The sequence below is a fragment of the Cibotium barometz genome, chromosome 23, assembly GCF_041138505.1.
Source record: "Cibotium barometz isolate CiBa-2024 chromosome 23, ASM4113850v1, whole genome shotgun sequence".
In the NCBI taxonomy this organism is placed as follows: domain Eukaryota; kingdom Viridiplantae; phylum Streptophyta; class Polypodiopsida; order Cyatheales; family Cibotiaceae; genus Cibotium; species Cibotium barometz.
Window position 1 is genome coordinate 2,150,384 of NC_141068.1, and position 27,679 is coordinate 2,178,062.

The 27,679-nt window shown below is 48.8% G+C and overlaps 2 protein-coding genes and 1 long non-coding RNA gene across 3 annotated transcripts in view; all 3 read left to right on the forward strand.

Moving 5' to 3' along the window:
* LOC147625537 (proteasome subunit beta type-3-like) overlaps positions 1-27,679 on the forward strand; it is a 55,350-nt gene that overhangs the window by 9,111 nt on the left and 18,560 nt on the right. The window contains exons 4-5 of the mRNA XM_086817039.1: positions 11,087-11,176; positions 11,353-11,437. Of these exons, the coding sequence (XP_086673165.1) occupies positions 11,087-11,176; positions 11,353-11,437 (175 nt within the window). The remainder of the gene's footprint in view (positions 1-11,086; positions 11,177-11,352; positions 11,438-27,679) is intronic.
* On the forward strand, positions 6,141-8,015 carry LOC147625538 (uncharacterized). The gene has a single exon (XM_086817795.1). It carries the CDS (start codon positions 6,442-6,444, stop codon positions 7,987-7,989), a length of 1,548 nt encoding a protein of 515 aa, XP_086673921.1. The 5' UTR covers positions 6,141-6,441; the 3' UTR covers positions 7,990-8,015.
* On the forward strand, positions 11,481-12,510 carry LOC147625539 (uncharacterized). Its single transcript, XR_015268794.1, has 2 exons — positions 11,481-12,102; positions 12,180-12,510. It is a non-coding gene; the product is annotated as an uncharacterized LOC147625539 (long non-coding RNA).

Genomic DNA, 27,679 nt, shown 5'->3' on the forward strand with positions numbered 1-27,679 from the left:
TTGTGAAAATGTGTCCATAAGGAACATGTTTCAAATGTTTGAGAACTGACTGCTGTTCTAGCTTGCCCTTGAAAGTCTTGGAAAGACAAGAGGGAAACTTGCTAGGAGGTTCTGCTAACTGTGGGATACTGGGTAGGAGATCATCCTTAAAAATGTCTGAATGAGAAAGGAGATCTGCTAACTGAGGGACTGAGATAATGAGACAGCGGTTATTGATGAGATCGAAGCTGTCTGAGCATAAATTAATGCTCCTTCTACTCCCTTGCATATAGCTCGTCGGGCCTGGAGATGAGAAATCATAGGAACGCCAAGAATGCTCCTATCCCCCCGAATCATGACAGGCTCAGGAAAACCTTTAGAGATAATAAAGGTGTCTTGCCCCCAATTGGGAATAGGTTCATACTGACGAAACCACTGGATTCCTAAGATCATGTCACATCCCAAAAGAGGAGAGACAATGAAATCTCGCTGGAATGAGGCCTTTTGAACTTGAAAAGAAAACTGTTGTGCCTTCTGAGAGATGTGGGTGCGGAGACCAGGTGTAAACCCGTCTACCTCCAAATGATAGGGCACTAAGGTACAGCTCATGTTGGTAGCTGTTAGAAGTCATCTCCTGTCTAGTTTTATACACCAGGGCCTTTGTTGTGGGTGTGCCCGCCCTTATGAGGTGTTTTCCCATTTTTCCCCACTCTCCGTATTTTTTCCCCCATTTTTTCCCATTTTTTTGAGGCTTGGGAGGGCTGCCAGGTGATGCCAGGAGCACTCTGAAGCTGGCCGACTGGATCTACATCAGTCGTGGGCTATCAGAGTGCTGGCCGACTTGTTCTGTCTAGGCGGAGGCATCTGTAGCTGGCCGACTGCTATTTTCAGCAGTCGTGGACATATTCCTCAGTCGTGGGCTTTCCTGATGCTGGCCGACTGCCCTCTAGGGGAGTATATATAGGTCCTCAGTCCCCATGCCTTATTTGTATCATATTTCGGGATCTTCTTGTGTATATCAGAGCAGAGTTACACGCCTACATCTCTCTCTTTTTGTGCTGTTTTTTCTGCCTGCGTTTTTGCTCTTGTGTTCCCAGATTTGGTCATCATCTCCGCTGCATATTCTGACATGGTATCAGAGCCTAGGCTCTAGATAGGTCTTGGGATTTGTGTGAGCAAGAGGGGGGCTGTTTTGTGGCTGATTGGTGGACTGTTCTGGACTGTTCGGGAAGAGGAGAAGCAAGAGGAAGGCGGGCTGATTTGCTGGACAGCCACTTGCAGGTATCAGTTCTTCTTTGTTCCCACCCACCCACCCTTTTCAGAGTACATCCCCGCTATGGCAGATCTGTTTGAGATGGCCGAGAGACATGTGAAGATCCCGACACTCCCCACGTTTCCGGTGGACCGTCAGTTGGACGGGAGCAACTACGGCATATGGAAGGTGATGATGGAATCCGTTCTGGAGTCCTACGATCTCGCCGATTTCGTCGTTGTTGGTGTTCCACGGCCGGAAGTAGAGGAAGGGGAGTTACCGTCAACCCGAAAGGACCGGGAGGCCCAGACGCAGATGTGGGATCGCGTCAACGCCAGGGTCCGTTCGTTTATTTTCCTCAACTGCACACCACAGGTAATCAATCATGTAAAGCACATGACGCTGGCCAGAGGTATATGGCAGCATTTGGCTTCTCTGTACAACAGGGTATCACCCATGAAGAGGATTTCTTTGGAAGTACAGATGCGGGTTATGAGCCCTGCAAAGTCGGCGACGATGCGGGAGCATATTAACAAGCTGCAGGCTCTTCAGCAGGAAGTTCTCCAGGCTGGGAAGGAGATATCGTCAGAGGACATGGCCATCACGTTGCTGTCACATTTGCCCTCTTCGTACTCAGCATTCTACTCGTCGTTGATTACCAGTGGCAGGCTCAGCACCATCACGTGGGAGGAGCTTGTGCCCATGGTCTTGGACCAGGAGGAACGATTTACGAACCCTCCTCAGGGTGGAGGTTCGGAGGCCTTTACTGGCCAACGGTCGAAAGGCCGTAACTCGGGCAAAGGGAAGGCTTCATCGGAGAAGTCTTCTGAGAAGATGTCCGACGCTGACCGCGAGAAGCTAAAGGCAGAGAGGACCTGTAATGATTGTGGCGAGAAAGGCCACTACTGGAGGCAGTGTCCCAAGCGGAAGACCGAGAAGGGTGAAGACTCCTCAGCAATCATGAAGACTCCGGCTTTTGTGCACCTGGAGGTGATGGACACCGATGCTTCATTTTCTTCAGGCAGGGAGGAGATTGGAGGACTCTCCGCAACGGATACTCGGGAGTGGATTCTCGACAGTGGTGCTTCCAGGCACATGACTCCTTCCCGTTCCGGTTTACAGGATCTCTGCAGGCTTTCTGGTCATATTCTTACTGGGGATACGTCCACTTTCCCAGTTCACAGTGAGGGCAGGATGGAGATAGTTCCCGATGGCAGAGGGGGGAAGCATTGCTCCCAGGTGTTGTATGTTCCGGCACTAGGTTTTCATCTGTTGTCAGTGCATCAGGTTTGTAAGACTGGCGTACGGGTGGAGTTTGATGAGCATTTTGTTGCTCTCCGGAACAAAGCAACAGGCCAAGTGGTTTGGGAAGGTGGAGTGGAGAATGGAGTCTACAGGCTTTTAGCACTCTCTCTCCCAGGTCCTCAAGATTGTGATGAGTGGCAGTGTGGTAATAGCTACTCAGGTGTGGATACGCTGCAGGTGCGGGCTTTCCGGGACCAGATGGTGGATAGCTTGCCAGTAGATGGCAGCAGTTGGCAGGAACTTTCCAGTACTGAGGTTGGTAGTTCTTGTGTTCGTGAGTCAGAGGAAGCTGAACAGGTCACTTATGCTCTGATGTCTCGTCGTGTTCGGGACATAGAACCTCCTGTAGATGAGGATGTTCTTTCCACGGGGACCTTTCGGAAAGCCAGGCAGGTGACAGGTGCTTACTTGCAGAAGGAGGTGGTTTCTCCAGGCTTTGTGGTTCCGGATTCAAAGGGGGTGGTTGACAGGTTTCATCAGGCTTCCAGGACTTGCTTGTTCACCGTAACAGGTGTTGATCCTTGTGAGCAGTGTGATGTCTCTGAGATTCAGAAGCTGTATGGTTCATTGATCTGGTTGATGGACACCGGATTGGACGGGAGCTTCCTGATGAGGCAGTTGAGCTCTTGGTTGCAGATGTCTCTTTGTGAGGCAGGATTGCGTTTCCTGTGGTTTCTGCGGCATGCGAAGGATCATGGACTGTTGTACACAGGAGGGGGATTGTTGGATGGAGTCCGACTCCACGGTTGGAGTGACTCGGTTTGGGGAGGAGATCCGGACACGAGGAGATCTACTTATGCCCCAGGAGCAGTTTTACGGAGCAGGAGGAGGTTACATTGCAGGTTTGGGCTTCCACTGGAGGAACCCTTGGTCATCCAGAGGCACTTTGTTCGTGAACAGATTGTTGCTGATGACATCTTGCTGGAGTTCTGTTCGACGGAGGACAGTACGGTGGACCTCTTCACGAAGTCGCTCTCAGGATTTGCTCAGGCGGCATCCCAGCTCCCCGTGGTTGGTTACACAGCCAGGAGCTGAGAGGGGGTGTTAGAAGTCATCTCCTGTCTAGTTTTATACACCAGGGCCTTTGTTGTGGGTGTGCCCGCCGTTATGAGGTGTTTTCCCATTTTTCCCCACTCTCCGTATTTTTTCCCCCATTTTTTCCCATTTTTCTGAGGCTTGGGAGGGCTGCCAGGTGATGCCAGGAGCACTCTGAAGCTGGCCGACTGGATCTACATCAGTCGTGGGCTATCAGAGTGCTGGCCGACTTGTTCTGTCTAGGCGGAGGCATCTGTAGCTGGCCGACTGCTATTTTCAGCAGTCGTGGACATATTCCTCAGTCGTGGGCTTTCCTGATGCTGGCCGACTGCCCTCTAGGGGAGTATATATAGGTCCTCAGCCCCCATGCCTTATTTGTATCATATTTCAGGATCTTCTTGTGTATATCAGAGCAGAGTTACACGCCTACATCTCTCTCTTTTTGTGCTGTTTTTTCTGCCTGCGTTTTTGCTCTTGTGTTCCCAGATTTGGTCATCATCTCCGCTGCATATTCTGACAGTAGCCAACTGGGGAGAGATGGCATCCTCAGAACTGCCCATGTCAAAAAGGATTATGAACTGTCGGCCCTTGGCAGAGCCATAAGCTCGGATCAGGCTTTTCTGTGTGGTTGTTGCCTCACCCTCTTGCTTAGCATCAAGTACCACGGATGGCACGGAATGCATAGAAGGTAAGATCTGAACCGCATTAGTGGTAGCAGGCAGGTCTGGAGGAGCGGGGGATACTGCGGCAACTGTGGCAGAAGGCTCTTTGGAGGCTTGCTCCGCTTGTCTTTTTGGACAATCCTTCTTACCATGCCCAACGGTATGACAGAAAAAACATCTGTTTTCTGACTGATACTGTCTTTGCTCCTCTGGAGGAAGATAACCTCCAGTAATGCCTGCTTTAGCCTTTTCCTCAGGGTTCTTCTTAGGCTTGGATTCCTTACCCCCTGAACTAGAGCTAGGACTGTTGTCTGTCTTAGTGTCTTTAGAAGACGAATTACCCTTCCCTTGTTGGGGTTTGGTACTGGACTGAGATGACTGCTTGGGCTTGCCTCCGTTCAGCTTCATTTCTTCATTCTGAGCGAGAGTCAGAGCCCGGTCATATGTACTTGGTTCAAAGTTACGAACTGTGAACCGAATGTTGGAGTCCAATCCACGAATGAATTGCTCCATCTTAGCCTGCTCAGATAACCCTAACTGATGTGCTAAAGTAATAACCTTACCGGAAAACTGAAGCACTGGGGATATGTTCTGTCTGAGTCCATAGAACTCGTCTTTTAGACCGGTCATGTACTGGGGCAGGAGAAATCTGGTCTTTAGGTCATGGACAAAGATGTCCCAGTCAAAGGTTGTGACACCTGTGGCTTGGTCTGTATGAATACTAGACCAATGCTGCCACCAAGTGACTGCCTCACCAGTGAGATGGGGAGCCGCTAAGTGGACTTTGTCTTGTGGGTCTGTGATCCTAGCGAATGGAAAATGAGCATTAAACTGATGAACAAATTGATTAACTGATGAATGATCACACTTACCATCATACTTACTGAAATTTGGTTGACTGCGAATGATGGTGGTTGATGCTGCTGCGGGCTGCTGGCTGGTGACACCTATGACTGGGGAGACTGAGGAGAGCTGCTGATACCTCAAGTGTATGGCCTCCTTTTCCCGTTGGTGTTCGAGTAACATACGTTCTCGATCAAGCTCACGTTGGTGTTCCCAGTTCAGCCTCACGCCGGTCTTCGTCGATCCTGCGTTGGGCTTCCTCATAGTCCCGTCTTTCTTCTTTTTCTCTTTTCCTTCGGGCCTCGTCCTCTCTCCTTTGTTGTTCCATCTGAAAGAAGAGGGAGATGTAGTCGGGTGCTGCTGGAGGTGTAGAAGGACGTGCTGCTGCTGCCTCCAAGAGTTGGAGACGCTCCATGAGTAGCTGGTTCTGAGCTCTAAGAAGAGCTATGGTGTCTGCTGTAGGCGGAAGAACAAGGTCTCCTTCGGGGGAGACGTCTTCCGGCGATGAGCACTCTCTCCTGTAGACATGATGCTGAAGTCGGTGGTCGTGCCGGAACGCAATCTAACCATCCAAGGATGCCCCCACGCTAGGATACGGTGTGCGTGGACCGTACTAAACTGCACTTAATGATGTTTAAGAGATAGACAAATATGTGTCAATGCAATGCAGCTATATTAGATGATGAATGCGGTTACAATGAGATCTGAATAGATCTATGATACTGAATATGCTGCCTATATGCTGAATATTCTGATATGCTGAATGAACTGCTGTCCCACCGTCTTTCCCTTGTCTCCTGGGAAGGAAACACTGAAGGGATGCTTTGGAACAGATGCGATGCTGAACTGATGATGAAACGCAGATGCTCTCCTGTTACCTGTTACCTGGGAAGGAAACGCTGAGGAGATAGATGCGTTTGCTGAATATGCTGGACTGAATGCTGATGCGTTGCTGAATATGCTGCTCCCAAGGCTTCGTGGAGGAGAAACGCTGGAGAGCACCTTGCTGAATGCTGCTATGATGAGCTTGAAGTGCTGAATGGAGAGGCGCGTGCTTCAAGCTCTCAACCATTCAAGTCCACTCCATCCACATCGGGTGCCTCCATTCCCATCCGCCGTCAATCCACTCTTAACGAGAATTGGAACCCAAAATTGAAGGATGAGGTGGATAGGTCGGTGGCTAGGTTCTTCTACCACGACCACATTGCGTTTCAAGCGGCACGGTGAGAGTCGAGACTCAATTCTCTTCACTCTTTTTTTTTTAAAAAAATGTCTCATGCTTCAAAGCATTTGTCATATTGCCAAAAAAAGCTAACATGCTACATGGTTTTCCTTACTTGAAATAGGTCTCCTTACTTCCGTGAGATGGCCACAAAGATCGGGGAATATGGCCCCTCTTATGTGCCACCTTCATCGGAAAAGATTCGCACCACTTTGCTTGATAGGGAGAAGTTGGCCGTTGAGCAGGCGGCGGCGGATACAAAGGCAACATGGGAGACTAACGGAGTCTCTCTCATTGTAGACGGATGGAGTGACACGCGCAAGCGCTCCATCCATGGAGTGGTGGCCTACTCAAGGGGCAAAGTGTACTTCATCGAGTCACATGATGCGAGTGGCACTGGGAAGGCCGTGGATGTGCTTGCCGCGGAATGGGCGTCCACGATCGAGGTCATTGGGCCGGAGCTTGTGGTCGGCATGGTGGCGGATGGAGAGGCGTCAAATAGGGCAGCCGGGAGCATTATTGAGTCAATGTATCCATCCATCACAGTTTCTTTTTGCATGGCCCATTGTCTCAACAACCTCCTCAAAGACATAGGTGCCTTGCCATGGATTGCACCCACCATTGAGGAGGCTAACCAGCTTGTATCCTTTGTCCTCAACCACCAAAGGCTGCGACATGAGTTCTCTAAAAGGAGCACTCTTTCCCTCCTCAAGTATTCTGAGACAAGGTTTGCATACAACTTCCTCATGCTAGGCCGCTTGTCTACATGTGGCGGAGCCCTAAGAGGGCTTTTCCTTAGTGATGAATTTTCTGCCATGCCGCAGTCAAAATCGGCAACAGGGAGAACGTGCCGAGATCGCGCCGATGATGCCGCTTGGTGGGAGAAGGTGAAGACACTTGATGCCTTGGTCAAGCCTATTGTTCACCTTCTACGAGTCATTGACGGCCGTGAACCATGTATCGGCAAGGTCTATGAGGCCATGGATCGCATGATCGAGTCACTCCAGCAGCTTGTGCCAGACAGGGCCGAGTTTGAGGAGATCCACTCATTATGTGAGTCCAGGTGGAACTCCTACTACTCCCCTCTTCATGCGGCTGCATTTGTGGTTGATCCAGAGTTCCAGGGCAGAAAGCAAGAGGCCGACAAGGAAGTAAGCAAGGGATGGCGGATCATTTTGGAGCGCTTAGAGCCCGACCCTACCATCAGGCGGAAGATCAGAGACCAGCTATCTCAGTACAGGACGCGGCAGGGATCTTTTGGATGTTTAGATGCACAGCTTGACCGCCTCAAGATTGGGTCTCCTCTTTGGTGGGAGGATTACGGATCAGATGGGCCGGAGTTGCAGCGCTTGGCTATTCGCATCCTTAGCCAGGCTGTGAGCTCTAGTTGCTTGGAGCAACTTTGGAGCGTTTACAGTCACATTGCCTCTAAGAAGAGGAACCGCCTTGAAGTGCAAAGGGCAAGTGATTTGGTTTTTGTGAGCGCTAACTTGCGCATGCTATGTGCGACAGCAACAGGGAAGGCGGATCCCTTCACCGAATGGGAGATGGCACAGCAGGATCCTGCAGCTCAGGAGCATCTTGAGGAGGTAGTGGAGGAGCTACAGCCTGAGGGGGAGGAGGAGGCTTCAAATGGCATCGACGACTTCGACTTCCAAGCCTCCCGTCAGGCTAGCACTTCAGGAGCTTGAGGCTTGACTCTTGAGCCTTGAGCCATCTCACCTTTTTTGTGCGCACTGCCAATGGCCATGATCTATTGTGATCTATCTAGTATCCCTATTTTGTACCCACTCTTTTTTGTAACCCTCACTGCCCATGAGGCATGTACTTATCTCTTTGTATCTATCAGACTATCAATCACATAATCAGTGTGCCATCGATGTTTTATTAGCGCATTTTGCTCAAAATGACTCTTGTTTTTTTGTCTATTCGGTGTAAAAATTTGTTCAAAGTGTGTCTCTATATGTATGTCATGCATACAACTCCTAAATTGCTTTTAAAAAAGAGGTTTTTTTTTGCCGTTCCCGACCCCGTCCCCGGGACGGCACTTCCCCGTCCCCGTCCCCCGTCCCCATGTGACTCTGCGGCATACGACAAATATCATCCTATTGGGTTCTAAAGCTGTACAACTGTTGCACTTCTGATGATGAGCCATCTTGTCACCATGCACTGAGTGCAGAGTGCATGTGACATCCTCAGAAGCATCACAAAAAGAGGCAGAGGTAGACTCGACTCCTCACAACGAGGAAGGGAAGCAAGAATATAAACTACAGTGTTAACAAGGTCCTTGAGAGCATCACTGATAGCAGAAGACTCTTCCATTAGTAAAATCAGATCCCAAGAATCAGCAGCAAACAAGTGATCCATGTGAAAGGATCACCTCAAAGGCAAAAGACCCTCCTTTCTTTGCAAACACTACAAAGAACATAGGCTCGGATAAAATAAACTCTGCTCAGGATCTCTGAAAAGAAAAGAGATCACTACTCTCCTCCAAAATCTATAAACTCCTGTCACAGAAGAAACTCTCCACAGATACAAAACAGCTCCCGAAAACTGATCCTCAAGTGAAGTAGTTGGAGATGGGCCCCCTTTGAGTGTAGAAAAACTCCTTTGGGAAGCAAAACGCAGCCAAAACATTGCTGTCCAGCAAAAACAGTACTCCACCGCCAACAGAAGGCAAGGAACATGAAGAAACCGCGTAACTATGTAGGCCAGGAACAAAACACAGGTATGGATGCGCCAAAATCAGCTAAACGCGGACTGAAATTAGAAATTTAGTGTCCTCAAGTTCCAAACTGCCACCAAAGCCACAATCCACACAAAACCCCCTCTGCATGTGATATGTATCCACTGGAGGGCTGCAAACCTGAATTCAGGCCAACCAGGTTCCACACCTCATATGAGGAAAAAAGCTGAAGATAAGGTACCTTCGGGTCCAACTGATGAAGCCCAAGTGAAGGTAGAGCTACCAACAAGATCAGTCCAGAAAACACAGCACAAAACAGGGCTGTGATTCTGAAAACGCAGAGGTGACAGGTTGTAGACAGGGTAGAATATGGAAACGCAGAAGAGAAAGGTACCACCAAGGCTCAGATCAGCAAACAAACTACTGCAAAACACCTGTAGAAGAAAAAACACAGCACACAAAGTGCTGCTGCCCTGAAACAGAGCAGCCGATAGGTGTGAAGAGGGGTCTTAGGGGTCAAACCGGCGATGGAAGACTACGGGCTGCAGAGGAGAAGAGCCGGGAAGTGACCAGCCGACCAGCAGCAAATCTGAGAAGAAAAACGTAGGAGGGAGAGGAGGGAGCATCCAATGCTGCATGTCACCGGTACTCTGGTACCATAATAGAATGCACAGCGGAAGAAGGAAAGTGGAAACACATGAGAGAGAGTGAGAGAGACAGATGGAGGGTGTATACTTGCTCTCAATATCACCAAACAAGAATACAAGTCCCGAGCAAGAGGGGAAGAAGGCCTCATGTGAGGGACTGCAGCAAACAATGCAATGCAATGAATATGAGTGAGGGGAGGACTGGCTATATATATATGTCCATGTAGAGGCAGCTGACTAGACCTCCACGACTAGGATAAATGTCCAAGACTCCATAAAATGGGGATAAAATATGGGAAAAGATGTGAGGGGTGACCAGTCCCTCTAGCTAACATGGTCAGCCCTAAAGGCTAAAATAGGACACCACAAAGGAAGCCACAAGGGGATGATGTCTAACACGCAGAGTATATCTACTGTGTGTAGCTCGCACACAAGACTAGCTTCGAGGCTTGGGGTAGCTTGGAGCTAGGCAAGCAGTTTGGTGAGTTGGGCTAGGGATGGTCTGACGGGCGGGCGCCCATGGAGGCCTGGTGACCGGCCAAGAGCCTACATACGGGTGGCCCCGGTTAGTCAATGACTCAATTGGTTAGAGTCTCGCGAGGTTATGCGAGAGCTCTGCGGTCAGGAGCCTGGCTCTAGTGTAGACGTGCACCTGCTTCATGCAATCAAGGTCGGTAGCAGTCTCGAGGCGTGTGAGGGTAGCTCCGTGGCGGTATGGGATGTCATGGAGTAGAGACTGGTCAGTACGTCTAGCTAGTTAGCTCAGCTCGTGGCTCAGTGGGGACAGTGAGGTCTTGTGGGCTTTGCCCACGGCTGTCATGGTTGGGTGGTGAGTCAGGCGTGCACCCCCTTCACGGTTTATGGCTTTGTTTTGCAGGTTTCGGTTTTTTTTTCAGGAATGTTCTACGAGGAGACCTTGGGGATTTGACACTTCCACTATGCGTTTCTTTCATAGGGCTAGAAAGTCAGCCTTGGGAGATTCCCCTTCCTTTCGGCTTGTCACCCTCACTTGGAGAGCACGGACTTTCCTCCTATTCTCCTCTTCCAATGTATCATGTATGATAGGCATGGGTGTGGATTGTTTTCTCACCACTTCTGTCCATTCTTTTTCTACTTCTTGCTTAACCATTGCGGCCCACCCTTTCTCCATCTCCTTCTTTGTGGCTACTAAACCTTCCTGCTGTTTGTTTTTTTAGGCTTTCAACCTCCGAGGCAAGGGAGGGATTAATTTCCCCCTCTTCTCTCATCTTTGCTTTGCATACATGTAGCTCCTCCTTGAGGTCTTCAACCTGTGCCTTCCACTTTTCCACTTCGGTCGCATGGGCTTCCTTGAGCTCTTTAATTTCCCTATCCTGTGTATTTTCCGAGAGAGAGAGAGAAAGAGAGAGAGAGAGAGAGAGAGAGAGAGAGAGAGAGAGAGAGAGAGAGAGCTGATGTATTGTCGTCACTTCGCAGGTTTGGTCCATATTTATGTCAGCCTGTAATTGCAGGATTGGATGAAGATGGGAAACCATTCATATGTGCCATGGACTCTCTTGGTGCCAAGTGAGTCATGCTTTTTGTGCTCTTTTTTCCAGCGATGCTTGCTATATAAGCTGAAAGGTACTTTCTGTATTTGTTGATGTAGTTGAGGCAATTCTTGGCATTCTGCTGAGATTAGCAACTTTGTGAGGGTTTTAAGGTGTTCAATCTAAGTCTCGCAGCTAGTGTGTTTGTTGCAGAGAATTGGCGAAGGATTTTGTGGTTGGCGGTACTGCAGGCGAATCTTTGTATGGTGCTTGTGAGTCGATGTATAAGCCAGATATGGTACTTCCTTTATCTGATACAGCTTAATCCGCTAAAAATATTTTTGATAAGTACGTTTTAGGTCAGATTGTTTTGAATCTACTTGATAAATTATGGATTGTCGTTGTGGTGGTTCATCAAATTTTTATTTTTCACAGGTTGAAAAGACTGGTTTTTTAGTTTTTGCAGAAAAGGAGAGTGAATTTGCAAATCAAAGTAAAATATTATTTTGCAGCCAAAATAATACTGCCAACTGTAACACGTGTTGATTAAACCAGTTACCAGAAGCTCAAGTCACAGAGGAAGAAAATCTAATCTATTAGGCATGCCGCATGTGGGGCGATAAGATAAACTATGATTACCTGCAAAGCGTACAAGAGCCTGAGAGTGATACAAAAGACAAGGTTTTCTGCATCCTCAGAGCTTGAGGAGGCTTACATCCAGCAACAACCCCATCACCCGATCACCATCAGAGCCCATCCCAGCCAATTGTGGCGTTAGAGCTCGATCATAGTCTTGCGCGTCTGTCTTGATGTTCCTTTTAGAGCAATCAGGGTTCCTGTCAATAGTCATTTTCAGTAGCTTGTTTTGTGTGTGATTGATTTCACAGGTCTTTATCAATCCTGATATGAATGTGGAATTGCCATGATTCTGATTTATTTACACTGCATTGGGGAACAAAGATGGTAGGTGTTCTTTTATTATCAAACTTAGATACAATGCTTTGCAGCCTATCACTTATGCCTCCTATCTTTATGAACAGAAGCAAGAACTTTCTTGGTGGTGTAGACATTGCTCTTGTTGTTCATGGAACATGAAATTTATCTTCCTGTGCAAAAGCACAGGCCTGCTTCACATATGGCTTGCTACACATGCGCTGTTCGTACATGCAGCCATCATCCAGTTGGACTTTGCCACGTTTGAAGCCTTTGACGAGTGCAAAAGCAGTCCGAAGCAGTCCACACATACCAACATTTCCGTTCAGCACTTGTTCTCTTCTACATGCTGTGAATACACAAACTGCTATTTGTAGAAATTTACATGATATGATCTGCCATGATGCTCTTGTGAATTTAGTACGTTTGCTTGCCAAACCAATCAAATTGAAATTAATGATTGTCAAGGTAATAATGTTGTCATAAGGCACCTTCCATGATGAAATTCACTATTTGTGTCACCTGAGGATATTGCGGGCACGTTTGGAAAGCAGTAACAGGCACCAGGCAGGTCTTGATATGCAATCTTTTGATGCTATGCATGACACTTATGAGAATGATCTTGATTTTCATCAGGCGGCTGGACTGCATGCAGGCCCTGGGGATCGTGGAAAAGCAGTGAGCTGGACGGGCAGCGACGCTGGCTGATTCTCTCTCTCCAGGCGCACAGTTGGGCAGCAACGCTGGCTGGTTCTCTCTTTGGGCACAGAGTCGGGCTGCAGCACATAGCACACAAAGGCTTTTCCCTCTTTGCAACAGGCTGGCAGGTTGGTAGGGCAGCACGCACAGTCTCTCTTTCTCTCTCTCTCTCTCTTTCTTTTGGAAGGAGGCGGGCAGAAGGAGGCGCATAGTCGGGACTGTTTTGAGGACAGTTTATGGGCTGTTTTTGTTTGGCTGCAAATTCAGCTATGTACTTGGGTTTTCGGCTGCAAGTACAGATCATTTGGTTATGTTTCTTGGCATGGGAGTGATGCAAGCTCGCATGGCTGCGTGCTCATGGAGCAGATTGTTTTCTTCCTGCTAGAAAGGAACAGTGGGACCTACAGTTATGGGCATCTCTATGTTGCCAGATGTTTCATGAGGGAACAGGTAACTAGATGTATGGAAACAGGACAGAAGTTTCAAAAGGGAAACAGGCCTAAGGGTTTCATGTGGAAACAGGTCGTAGGTTTCTCGACGAGGAAACATGTTTTTTGGGTTTCTCCAGGAGCTAGGTCACATGCAGGCAGAAGGTACAGGAGTGGACACATGTATGGTACAGCCTTGCTACTGATTGGACTGGGGACAAGGGATCCATGACAGAGATGGATAGTACCCTTGGAAGGTAGAGAGGGTTTGTACAGGTGTGTCAACTGTATGGTATGCTGTGCTGTAATACGAGTTCTCTTTTGAGAGACAGTTTGGGAGTTTGTGTTGTGATGCAGGAGCACTGGATGTGTCAGGGTGTGATGCTGTTCATAGTGTGAGAGGCTATGGATGGTTGTGGCAGCCTTGATCATGGGAGAAAGCTTCTGTATGCAGACTCAATGTGAGAGAGTCTTTCGATGTGAACAATGGCTGGATTTATTTGTGGATGCCGTGTGGACAAGAAGCCAGATGCAGGTTCTTTGTAGGCTTCAGGAGTTCTACTGGGACGGCTGAGTTTCCAGCCTTATATTGTAATCAAAGCTCTTTTAATCAATTAAAGAAATACCGCAAGGGACGCCAATGCGATTTGGGGCCAATCGGTGTCCGTGTACTATTTGCAGGAGCACTCTAGCTCCCCCTATTTGTTTTCCTTTTCTAGGTTCTCAATGGTGTTGAGGTGTTTTATGTGCGAGTGTTTTGTTCCACCGCCCTTTGGTTTTCTGAAGGCCGGTTTACATGGGGACAGATTGGAGATTCGGCAATGGAGACCCATCACTCTTCTAGGGACAACCTATAAGATCTTGGCCAAGCCATCAGTAGGAGACTTCAGCCTTTTCTCCCAGACTTGATCCACGACAGTTAGACCGGCTTTGTTTAGGATCGGAGCATTCTGGACAGCAATAGCTTCGGCAAGGATGCGGTAGCAGGATCTCATTGTGCTACTCCTAGACTTTGAGAAAGCTTATGATAGGGTGGATTGGAGCTCTCTGGAGGGCACTATGAGCTGGATTGGATTCCCCATGGAGTGGATTCGTGGAGTCTCAGGACTTTACTTAGCCTCACACAACCAGGTTCTCATTCGAGGAGCCCGTGGCGATAGATTCCCCCTCTCCCGCTCGGTTAGACAGGGCTGTCCTTTGGCACCTCACCTCTTCCTATTGGTCGTTGAAGCCATGAGTAGTTCTCTCTCCACCCAGGAGACCGAGCTTCAGGGATTGTGTTTTCCCCTCTGCACATAGGATCAGCTCTGCTGGACTCAAAGTTTGCAGACAACATAGTTGCTTTCCTTGCAGGAGATGTGGGGAATCTACAGAGATTTGTGGAGGCGATCGAGGTTTTCTGCCGTGCATCAGGAGCATAGATCAACTTGCACAAGTCGTGTGGTTTTTGGGTAGGCTTGAATATGGGAGTGCTGACCTCTCACACGCCTTTAGTGGGACCAGGGAGAGTGGGCTTGGCATGATCTATCGGATCGGGAGGATATCACATACTAACTCATCTCATATACATCTTATCTCATCTTATCACATCTCATACATCTCTTATCACATCTCATACACCTTTTATCACATCTTAACTCATCTTATCACATCCTAACTTATCTCATATGCATCTTATCTCATCTTATCACATCTCATACACCTCTTATCACATCTCATACACCTCTTATCACATCTTAACTCATCTTATCACATCCTAACTTATCTCATATGCATCTTATCTCATCTTATCACATCTCATACACCTCTTATCACATCTCATACACTTCTTATCACATCCTAACTCCTCTTATTACATCCTAACTTATCCTTTATGCATACCTCTATGCAAGAATTTCAATTGTGATAAAAGTAACACTTTTACAATAAAATAATCATTTTTTTTCTGGGTAATATTTTTATAATAAAATAATAATTTATTTATTTTTCATTTCTATGCATGAAATTCAATATGACTTTGAATGCCCCTTTCTTTGCATATACTACGCGTCTAGGCCACAGGATCTAGATGCCCGAGATAGATGGTACACCGGCAGCAACAGCACATTGGCAACCTCACGGCCTCTCACAGCGTTTCCTTTCAGATTTTTGGAAGAGACTGTGGGACAACTTTCAACCAAGAAAGATCACCCTCTTTCTGTGGTTGTTGGCACATAGGAGTTTAGCGGTCAGTACTTGGTTGGCAGTTGGTAGTCGACCAATGGCTTGCCCGTGGTGCGGCCACCCCTAGGAGGCTCAGAGACATTGCCTTTGGGATTGCCCAAAGGCTCAACAGATTTTGCAGAGGATTCTCTGCATCTTTGCTATGGACAGGCCATTGACCCAGATCATCACATGGAGCACTGTTGCTTGGGCCACAGAGGCTGAAGTGGTCAGGGAATTTGAGAAGGATGGGGGAGGGCTAGGTCTTCAGATCTCTCACCATCGTATTGGAGCAGTACCAATCACAGCCTTACCTACACCTACAGGGGACTGGCGGCTAGGCTCATGCCAGAGATGGGAGATTTGCAGTAGCGTAGCAGTCTGGCACATCTGGCGTGCTAGATGTAGCGAGGCCATCGAGGTTACCCACACTCCGCAGGCGGAGACCATCAGGAGCATATGGCTTGATATCATTCATACCCTCAGTGGTTAGTGGGGGAAGTTACAAGGAGGTTTAGGCCCCATGCGGAAGCGGCGGGAAGCTTTCTTGCGACTCTGGAGGCCCGGCCCTTTCCTCGCAGATAGCGGAGGTGATCCCATTTGGCATTACAGACCACCTGTGTGGTCATCTCCCCCCCCCCCCCCCCACGTGTATGAGATAGCCTTCTCCTCATAGAGTAGCTAGTCGGAGGAGAAGCGTCTCTTCCCTTCATGATCATTTGATTCCCGCCCTTAAATGAGGCGAGTTTGTATGTAGCCCTTTGTGGTTGTATCTAGCCCTTTGTGGCTGTTTTTCTTTAACTAATTGTAGGAACTTTTTCCCGGAAAAAAAAAAGTGGTTGACCAACTTGAATACAATTGCTGTTGCATGCGCGGAAGCCTTGTTGTAGTGATCCACAGCTCTAAGCTGATTAAGAACATTGATGCTAATCAACAAGGTTAAGATAGAGGAGAGAGAAGAAGAGAGAGTATTTGGTGTCAGGTTTTCTGTATTAATATGGTACAAAAAGGTAGATGAATGCTTGTACATGGTTTAGGGCTTTGGTCAGCCCCATAGGGACGAGCCTGGCCCGTCTACATATCTTCCTTTGATGCTATGAAGTGAATGAATGATAAACTACTTGGTGAATGAATGCTGAACTATGATTTATGCTTATATTTGCTCCTGGAGTGCCGGTCGGCCAGCTGCCAGCCATATCTGCTGGACAAAACCACCTTTTTTAATATATTAAATGCTGCGCTTTAAAGTCCTCAGTTGTCAGCCAGTATCTGGCCATCAGCCGCCTTCTGCTGGCTGCCGACAGCTTGTCTACAGCCAGCTGACAGAAGCTCATGCCTCCATGTGATGATGATGATGTTAATGCTGCTGAAACTGATGATGATGCTAATGGTTTTGATGCTGACAATGTTGATGATGATGCTGATGAGGACTCTGATGCTACTGCTAACTGCCACACTAATCAGGGATTAAAACAGTTCGTGCCAAAGGAGTCTGCTTCCAAATACTACTTCACAAGTGCCGAGGGATTCTCCACTGGCTAGCACCTATCTCTTCCAATACAGTATGAAAGCAAAACAAAAACATATGCTGAATTCGATTTTGATCTTCAGCGCAAGATAGCATTCTCGGCATCAAGCACATGCAGGACAACTATGGACAGCCGCCCATAGCACTCCCACAACAGCTAGGACAACTCTACATCTTCACCTACCTCCTGTATGGCTCATAGAACAAGTCGACCAGCCTTGAAGGGCTGTTTACAGCAGTCGACCAGTTGTCAGTAGCCACAGAAGAAAGCAACGAGTAGTCATACACAAGCTTGAAGGTCTCCGATCAGTAGAGAATCTGTCTAGATGAATCGACCAGCTCTTATCCCCTGTTTTATGACCTGACCAGCCGCTTTTCAAGGCTGTAAAACAGTCGGCCAGCAGTAAGGAAGCATCTATAGTAGGAGTCGGCTAGCATCTCCCATACACTTGGTAGTTGGCTGTAATAGCCTGTAGAACTAGTTGACCAACTCCCATGCCACACAGAAAAGCATGCGCCTACAACAAATCTGGAGTTTCTCTTTAACAATAGAGCTCCTCCGCCAATAATAGTTGAAACGTGTGCTTTTTAGGTCCAGAGTGGGGTGCCTACATGCAGATGGCCCAAATCTTGTCTGGAGCCCATGTTTTGGCCACCATGTGTATTTAATAAGTTCTGTCTAGTGTGTACAACTTATAAGTGTGTGAACATGCACCCATAATTATTAGTATGTGAAATCATAGATCTGTAAATTGGGTTTTTAGGGACGCTTACCACTTGCAAAACACATGTAGACCACCTGTCAGTCCCAAACAGGTGTGCACATTCATGTCCATAGGGTGCCCAAGCGTCCCCGGCCCCATGGACAACGCAGGCAGAAATCTCAGGCATTGTCTAGGCAAACAAGACAAGTCATCAAAAGGTAAAATCAAAGTCATGCACACACATGAGTGCAGCTAGATTGGAAGAAACACCCATCTGCCAATTGTATTAGGTAAAATGTGTAGGGCTCATGATCCTTCTGGAACGTTCTGAGAACATAAATACAGAAGATCTCCAGGATAGCTAGTCCCAGAGAATCACATCATGTCAGGCTCCATGAGCCATATATGTACACCATGTGAAGCTCCACAAGCCATACATGTAGTGTTATGTCAGGCTCCATATGCCATACAAACACACCATGTCAGGCTCCACCAGCCATACATGTATGTCATGTTAGGCTCCATATGCCACACATGAGCAGTAGAAAATAGAAGCTGTGAGGAATTTTGTGACAATAGAATGGTGCTGGCAACAAGATGCTTTTTGCCACAAGATGTTAGGGAACCAAGGCAGATTCTTGAAGCAATGGTAGAACTTAATGGTAGTCATGAAATCAAGGAATCAAAGGTAGCAATGAAGGTTGATAAAAGTGCCGTAGTTGAGGACTAGGACAAAGAGATACCATAGACACACCAAGGATAGTGTCCAAGGTTGCATCCAAACGCAGCTTGGATAGAATCCAAACATTTGAAACGTTCCAAACGTTCACTAACGTTTCCAAACGTTAGTGAACGTGGGAGTTTGATTAATGTAGATTAAAAATTGAAGGGCGAATGCACGTCAACATCACATTTTTTTTTCTTTTATTTCTTACGTGCATGCGGCTCTCTCTCTCTTCGGCGGCGGGCACTCGTGGGCTGGTCGTGCTGGGCTTCGCCGCTTCTCTGGTTGAGCTGGTCGTGCTCGCTCTTCGTAAGTCAGTCTCACTCTCTCTCTCCCCCGCACAGGCCAACCTCGCTTTCTCCCTCCTGCACTCGCTCAACTCTCTCTCTCTCTCTCTCTCTCTCTCTCTCTCTCTCTCTCTCTTCCAGTTACATGGATGTACACTTGTCTCATGCAGTACGATGTGCTATTGGTCAGATTCGCACATCCTCACACCAGCTTGAGATTGAGATTGGCCGATATAGAGGTATACCAGCTGAGGCCAGGATATGCCGAGTATGCCATGGGGAGCCAGAGACAGAGCTGCATTATATATGCCATTGTACTGCATACTATGAGATACGTGGTCGTTTCCACTGTTTATTCAGAGAGGGTTTTGGACCACTTTCCAGAGTCATGGGGTACCAGGACCAGAGGTGTTTGGGATTGTTCTTGCTTGAGCTGCAGAGACATAGAGATAGCCTGCTTAGGCGCACAGAGAGCCAGACTCAGAGGCACATTACAGACTTCTTTAGTCCGGCCATCACTGCGCCAGATGGACCACAACAGCAGTAGGACATGGATACCGCCCACACCAGGGGTACACTGATTGATCGTGCGATTGAGCTTGGGTGGTCCAGACGCCCACGACTACGGAGGAGGGCATCCCAGCATAGACGGAGGTTGCAGCGGCAGATTCGGATTATTCTTGCGAGGCATGCGGGACACCCAGTCAGGGTGCTGACCACAGAGGATATTGAGGAGATCCGCCAGTGTCCGATGCGGCACATATTATGAGATGGAGGTACCTCCATAGTGTACCTTCCAGTTCCAGTTTCATTTTCTAGGTGCCAGTAGTATCATCTTTATTTTTCATTTTCTGGGTTTTTTTATCCAGACATTGTATCAGATCCACCATGATGTAACTTTTGGTCTCATAGGTCATTATGGCCTTTTGAAGACGTTAATATAACATTTCATTTCATTTCATTTCTCTCTCTCTCCCCCCCCGCCACTCTCTCTCTCTCTCTCTCTCTCTCTCTCTCTCTCTCTCTCTCTCTCCCGGATTTATAGAGAGGCCTAGATACATGGAGGGCTTTTTACCACACGGCTCCCAAGTAGCTATTGGTCAGCTTAGAGTCTCATCACATGGATTGGAGATCGAGACTAGCAGAGCAGCACGGATCCCCCGAGAGGAGAGGGTATGCAGATTGTGCAGAGAGGAGGTGGAGTGAGGAGCATTATGTATGCAGATGCAGAGCATATACAGCCATCAAAGAGAGAGATCCCATTTTATTGAGAGAGCCACATTCCCTACACTAGATCTTTGAGGCAGCGGACCAGCGCATACTGGGGAGATTCATTCTAGACATACAGCGTCATAGAGAGACATCATTACAGGCTCAGACAACTCTAGAGGGGGGACAATAGACACAGATTACTACATTTTTTCAGAGATCCACCCCACTCCCAGCCCCTACACAGCAGGGAACTACTCTCCAGAGAGCAGAGACACTCAGAGCCCGCAGGAGACAGAGGATACCTGGCTTTCGGACACCACGCCTATACCAGAGAGAGATGACAGAGATCAGAGCTTAGTTTCACAGAGAGGGTGCGGAGCGACTGGCTCGCTTCAGAGCAGACCCAGGCATGTTCTTCAGGGAGCTGTGGAGACCCCCTTCATTGATGTATACCATTCTATACCCCCAGTATGGTACAGGATGGAGCTAGCTAGGTTGCATATCATGATTGTATACTCCATGCATATAGCTTTGCATTCTCCTAGTAGTAGAGCTCTATCACCTCCTCCACTCATTGTACTTATTGCACACCCAGATTCAGCTTTTTTTTTAGTACAGTACTTTTTCATTTTGTTGGTATGACAGAGGATACCCCACACAGGTACACTGATTTGTCTCATAGGCCGAGTTCGGCCTTTGGAAGACGTTAATAAAATCTTTCTTTCTTTCTTTCTCTCTCTAGACTCTCTCTCTCTCTCTCTCTCTCTCTCTCTCTCTCTAGACTCTCTCTCTCTCTCTCTCTCTCTCTCTCTCCCCACAAGGCTCTCTCTCTTGCACCTCCCCGTGTCAGAATACGCAACGGAGATGATGACCAAATCTGGGAACACAAGAGCAAAAACGCAGGCAGAAAAACAGCACAAGAGAGAGAGAGATGTAGGCGTGTAACTCTGCCCTATATACACAAGAAGATCCCGAGAAATGATACAAATAAGGTATGGGGGCTGGGGTCCTATATATACCTCCCATAGAGGGCAGTCGGCCAGCAGAAAGAATGCCCACGACTGAAGAAAAGGTCCCACGATTGCATAAATGCAGTCGGCCAGCAAACAGGTGCCCACGACTGATCAAATCTAGTCGGCCAGCAGCCCAGTAGCCCACGACTAATGAACATACAGTCGGCCAGCACTGGGGTGCTCCTGGCATCATCTGGCAGCCCTCCCAAGCCTTAGAAAAATGGGAAGAAATAGGGGAAAAATACGGGGAGTGAGGAAAAATGATAAAACACCTGATAAGGGCGGGCACACCCACAACAAAGGCCCTGGTGTATGAATCTAGACAGGAGATGACTTCTAACACCCCCTCTCAGCTCCTGGCTGTGTAACCAACCACTGGGAGCTGGGGTGCCGCCTGAGCAAATCCTGAGAGAGCGACTTAGTGAAGAGGTCCACCGTACTGTCCTCCGTCGAACAGAACTCTAGCAAGATGTCATCAGCAACGATCTGTTCACGAACAAAGTGCCTCTGGATGACCATGGGTTCCTCCAGTGGAAGCCCAAACCTGCAATGTAACCTCCTCCTGCTCCGTAAAACTGCTCCTGGGCCATAAGTAGATCTCCTCGTGTCCGGATCTCCTTCCCAAACTGAGTCACTCCAACCGTGGAGTCGGACTCCATCCAACAATCCCCCTCCTGTGTACAAGAGTCCATGATCCTTGGCATGCCGCAGAAACCACAGGAAACGCAATCCTGCCTCACAAAGAGACATCTGCAACCATGAGCTCAACCGCCTCATCAGGAAGCTCCCGTCCAATCTGGTGTCCATCAACCAGATCAATGAACCATACAGCTTCTGAGTCAAAGAGACATCACACTGCTCACAAGGATCAACACCTGTTACGGTGCACAAACAAGTCCTGGAAACCTGATGAAACCTGTCAACCACCCCCTCTGAATCCGGAACCACAAAGCCTGGAGAAACCACCTCCTTCTGCAAGTAAGAACCTGCCACCTGCCTGGCTTTCCGAAAGGTCCCCGTGGAAAGAACATCCTCAACTACTGGAAGTTCTATGTCCCGAACACTACGAGACATCAGAGCATAAGTGACCTGTTCAGCTTCCTCTGACTCACGAACACAAGAACTACCAACATCAGTACTGGAAAGTTCCCGCCAATTGCTGCCATCTACTGGCAAGCTATCCACCACTTGGTCTCGGAAAGCCCGCACCTGCAGCGTATCCACACTTAAGTGGCCATTACCAGACTGCCACTCATCACAAACCTGAGGATCTCGGAGAGAGAGTGCTGAAAGCCTGTAAACTCCATTCTCCACTCCACCTTCCCAAACCACTTGGCCTGTTGCTTTGTCCCGGAGAGCAACAAAATGCTCATCAAACTCCACCCGTACGCCAGTCTTGCAAACCTGATGCACTGACAACATATGAAAACCAAGTGCCGGAACATACAACACCTGGGAGGAATGCTTCCCCTCTCTGCCATCGGGAACTATCTCCAACCTGCCCTCATTGTGAAGTGGGATAGTGGACGTATCCCCAGTAAGAATATGACCAGAAAGCCTGCAGAGATCCTGTAAACCGGAACGGGAAGGAGTCATGTGCCTGGAAGCACCACTATCGAGAATCCACTCCCGAGTATCCGTTGCGGAGAGTCCTCCAGTCTCCTCCCTGCCTGAAGAAAATGAAGCATCGGTGTCCATCACCTCCAGGTGCACAAAAGCCGGAGTCTTCATGATTGCTGCTGAGGAGTCTTCACCCTTCTCGGTCTTCCGCTTGGGACATTGCCTCCAGTAGTGGCCTTTCTCGCCACAATCATCACAGGTCCTCTCTGCCTTCAGTTTCTCGCGGTCACTAACGGACATCTTCTCAGAAGACTTCTCCGACGAAGCCTTCCCCTTGCCCGTGTTACGGCCTTTCGACCGTTGGCCAGTAAAGGTCTCCGAACCTCCACCCTGAGGAGGGTTCGTGAATCGTTCATCCTGGTCCAGGACCATGGGCACAAGCTCCTCCCACGTGATGGTGCTGAGCCTGCCACTAGTAATCAAAGACGAGTAAAATGCTGAGTACGAAGAGGGCAAATGTGACAGCAACGTGATGGCCATGTCCTCTGACGATATCTCCTTCCCAGCCTGAAGAACTTCCTGCTGAAGAGCCTGCAGCTTGTTAATATGCTCCCGCATCGTCGACGACTTTGCAGGGCTCATAACCCGCATCTGTACTTCCAAGGAAATCCTCTTCATGGGCGATACGCTGTTGTAAAGTGAGGCCAAATGCTGCCATATACCTCTGGCCAGCGTCATATGCTTTACATGATTGATTACCTGTGGTGTGCAGTTGAGAAAGATAAACGAACGAACCCTGGCGTTGACACGATCCCACATCTGTGTTTGGGCCTCCCGGTCCTTTCGGATCGACGATAACTCCCCTTCCTCTACTTCCGGCCGTGGAACACCAACAATGACGAAATCGGCGAGGTCGTAAGACTCCAGGACGGATTCCATCCCTCACCTTCCATATGCCGTAGTTGCTCCCGTCCAACTGACGGTCCACCGGGAACGTGGGGAGTGTCGGGATCTTCACATGTCTCTCGGCCATCTCAAACAGATCTGCCATAGCGGGAATGTACTCTGAAAAGGGTGGGTGGGTGGGAACAAAGAAGAACTAAAACCTGCAAGTGGCTGTCCAGCAAATCAGCCCGCCTTCCTCTTGCTTCTCCTCTTCCCGATCAGCCCAAAACAGTCCACCAATCAGCCACAAAACAGTCCCCCTCTTGCTCACACAAATCCCAAGACCTATCTAGAGCCTAGGGCTCTGATACCATGTCAGAATACGCAACGGAGATGATGACCAAATCTGGGAACACGAGCAAAAACGCAGGCAGAAAAACAGCACAAGAGAGAGAGAGATGTAGGCGTGTAACTCTGCTCTATATACACAAGAAGATCCCGAGAAATGATACAAATAAGGTATGGGGGCTGGGGTCCTATATATACCTCCCATAGAGGGCAGTCGGCCAGCAGAAAGAATGCCCACGACTGAAGAAAAGGTCCCACGACTGCATAAATGCAGTCGGCCAGCAAACAGGTGCCCACGACTGATCAAATCCAGTCGGCCAGCAGCCCAGTAGCCCACGACTGATGAACATACAGTCGGCCAGCACTGGGGTGCTCCTGGCATCATCTGGCAGCCCTCCCAAGCCTCAGAAAAATGGGAAAAAATAGGGGAAAAATACGGGGAGTGAGGAAAAATGATAAAACACCTGATAAGGGCGGGCACACCCACAACAAAGGCCCTGGTGTATGAATCTAGACAGGAGATGACTTCTAACACCCCCTCTCAGCTCCTGGCTGTGTAACCAACCACTGGGAGCTGGGGTGCCGCCTGAGCAAATCCTGAGAGAGCGACTTAGTGAAGAGGTCCACCGTACTGTCCTCCGTCGAACAGAACTCTAGCAAGATGTCATCAGCAACGATCTGTTCACGAACAAAGTGCCTCTGGATGACCATGGGTTCCTCCAGTGGAAGCCCAAACCTGCAATGTAACCTCCTCCTGCTCCGTAAAACTGCTCCTGGGCCATAAGTAGATCTCCTCGTGTCCGGATCTCCTCCCCAAACCGAGTCACTCCAACCGTGGAGTCGGACTCCATCCAACAATCCCCCTCCTGTGTACAAGAGTCCATGATCCTTGGCATGCCGCAGAAACCACAGGAAACGCAATCCTGCCTCACAAAGAGACATCTGCAACCATGAGCTCAACCGCCTCATCAGGAAGCTCCCGTCCAATCTGGTGTCCATCAACCAGATCAATGAACCATACAGCTTCTGAGTCAAAGAGACATCACACTGCTCACAAGGATCAACACCTGTTACGGTGCACAAACAAGTCCTGGAAACCTGATGAAACGTGTCAACCACCCCCTCTGAATCCGGAACCACAAAGCCTGGAGAAACCACCTCCTTCTGCAAGTAAGAACCTGCCACCTGCCTGGCTTTCCGAAAGGTCCCCGTGGAAAGAACATCCTCAACTACTGGAAGTTCTATGTCCCGAACACTACGAGACATCAGAGCATAAGTGACCTGTTCAGCTTCCTCTGACTCACGAACACAAGAACTACCAACATCAGTACTGGAAAGTTCCTGCCAACTGCTGCCATCTACTGGCAAGCTATCCACCACTTGGTCTCGGAAAGCCCGCACCTGCAGCGTATCCACACTTAAGTGGCCATTACCAGACTGCCACTCATCACAAACCTGAGGACCTCGGAGAGAGAGTGCTGAAAGCCTGTAAACTCCATTCTCCACTCCACCTTCCGAAACCACTTGGCCTGTTGCTTTGTCCCGGAGAGCAACAAAATGCTCATCAAACTCCACCCGTACGCCAGTCTTGCAAACCTGATACACTGACAACATATGAAAACCAAGTGCCGGAACATACAACACCTGGGAGGAATGCTTCCCCCCTCTGCCATCGGGAACTATCTCCAACCTGCCCTCATTGTGAAGTGGGATAGTGGACGTATCCCCAGTAAGAATATGACCAGAAAGCCTGCAGAGATCCTGTAAACCGGAACGGGAAGGAGTCATGTGCCTGGAAGCACCACTATCGAGAATCCACTCCCGAGTATCCGTTGCGGAGAGTCCTCCAGTCTCCTCCCTGCCTGAAGAAAATGAAGCATCGGTGTCCATCACCTCCAGGTGCACAAAAGCCGGAGTCTTCATGATTGCTGCTGAGGAGTCTTCACCCTTCTCGGTCTTCCGCTTGGGACATTGCCTCCAGTAGTGGCCTTTCTCGCCACAATCATCACAGGTCCTCTCTGCCTTCAGTTTCTCGCGGTCACTAACGGACATCTTCTCAGAAGACTTCTCCGACGAAGCCTTCCCCTTGCCCGTGTTACGGCCTTTCGACCGTTGGCCAGTAAAGGTCTCCGAACCTCCACCCTGAGGAGGGTTCGTGAATCGTTCATCCTGGTCCAGGACCATGGGCACAAGCTCCTCCCACGTGATGGTGCTGAGCCTGCCACTAGTAATCAAAGACGAGTAAAATGCTGAGTACGAAGAGGGCAAATGTGACAGCAACGTGATGGCCATGTCCTCTGACGATATCTCCTTCCCAGCCTGAAGAACTTCCTGCTGAAGAGCCTGCAGCTTGTTAATATGCTCCCGCATCGTCGACGACTTTGCAGGGCTCATAACCCGCATCTGTACTTCCAAGGAAATCCTCTTCATGGGCGATACGCTGTTGTAAAGTGAGGCCAAATGCTGCCATATACCTCTGGCCAGCGTCATATGCTTTACATGATTGATTACCTGTGGTGTGCAGTTGAGAAAGATAAACGAACGAACCCTGGCGTTGACACGATCCCACATCTGTGTTTGGGCCTCCCGGTCCTTTCGGATCGACGGTAACTCCCCTTCCTCTACTTCCGGCCGTGGAACACCAACAATGACGAAATCGGCGAGGTCGTAAGACTCCAGAACGGATTCCATCCCTCACCTTCCATATGCCGTAGTTGCTCCCGTCCAACTGACGGTCCACCGGGAACGTGGGGAGTGTCGGGATCTTCACATGTCTCTCGGCCATCTCAAACAGATCTGCCATAGCGGGAATGTACTCTGAAAAGGGTGGGTGGGTGGGAACAAAGAAGAACTAAAACCTGCAAGTGGCTGTCCAGCAAATCAGCCCGCCTTCCTCTTGCTTCTCCTCTTCCCGATCAGCCCAAAACAGTCCACCAATCAGCCACAAAACAGTCCCCCTCTTGCTCACACAAATCCCAAGACCTATCTAGAGCCTAGGGCTCTGATACCATGTCAGAATACGCAGCGGAGATGATGACCAAATCTGGGAACACGAGCAAAAACGCAGGCAGAAAAACAGCACAAGAGAGAGAGAGATGTAGGCGTGTAACTCTGCTCTATATACACAAGAAGATCCCGAGAAATGATACAAATAAGGTATGGGGGCTGGGGTCCTATATATACCTCCCATAGAGGGTAGTCGGCCAGCAGAAAGAATGCCCACGATTGAAGAAAAGGTCCCACGACTGCATAAATGCAGTCGGCCAGCAAACAGGTGCCCACGACTGATCAAATCCAGTCGGCCAGCAGCCCAGTAGCCCACGACTGATGAACATACAGTCGGCCAGCACTGGGGTGCTCCTGGCATCATCTGGCAGCCCTCCCAAGCCTCAGAAAAATGGGAAAAAATAGGGGAAAAATACGGGGAGTGAGGAAAAATGATAAAACACCTGATAAGGGCGGCGGGCACACCCACAACAAAGGCCCTGGTGTATGAATCTAGACAGGAGATGACTTCTAACACCCCGGACCCTTACACAGGCTGAAATTTTATTCTTATTGTGCTTGAATTTTGAAATATATTTTAAAACTCTCGAGTCGTGACTCGTCTTGACATTTCTCCATTTTCTTGATTGCTTTTGTGCATATGCCATAGATGCCTCGTGCACCGAGTTCCGTATGGGCAAGGCACACCATCATTCAAGGCACACCCAACACCCCAGGCGTCGGTCGCTCCAACACGCGTGTGTGGAAGTGCAAATATTGTGGAGGAATATTTACTAGCACATCCACTTGGTTATTTATCATGTTGGCGGCATTGGACCATGTTCATGGATGAATCTTCAAACTTCATATTTCAAAAGTTTATAAGTATTTATATTGGGGGCAACGTTCACTACATTTGGAATCTTTTCAGCACGTTTTCCAAACGTACTGTACGTATCGTTCACTACGTTTGGAACTACCTTGATAGTGTCAGATTCACAGGTCAAGGTTGACCAAGAGGTGTAATTATCC

What these genes read in the sequence shown, in the direction of transcription:
- LOC147625538 (XM_086817795.1), top strand. Translation starts at nt 6,442, where the DNA reads ATGGCCACAAAGATCGGGGAATATGGCCCCTCTTATGTGCCACCTTCA.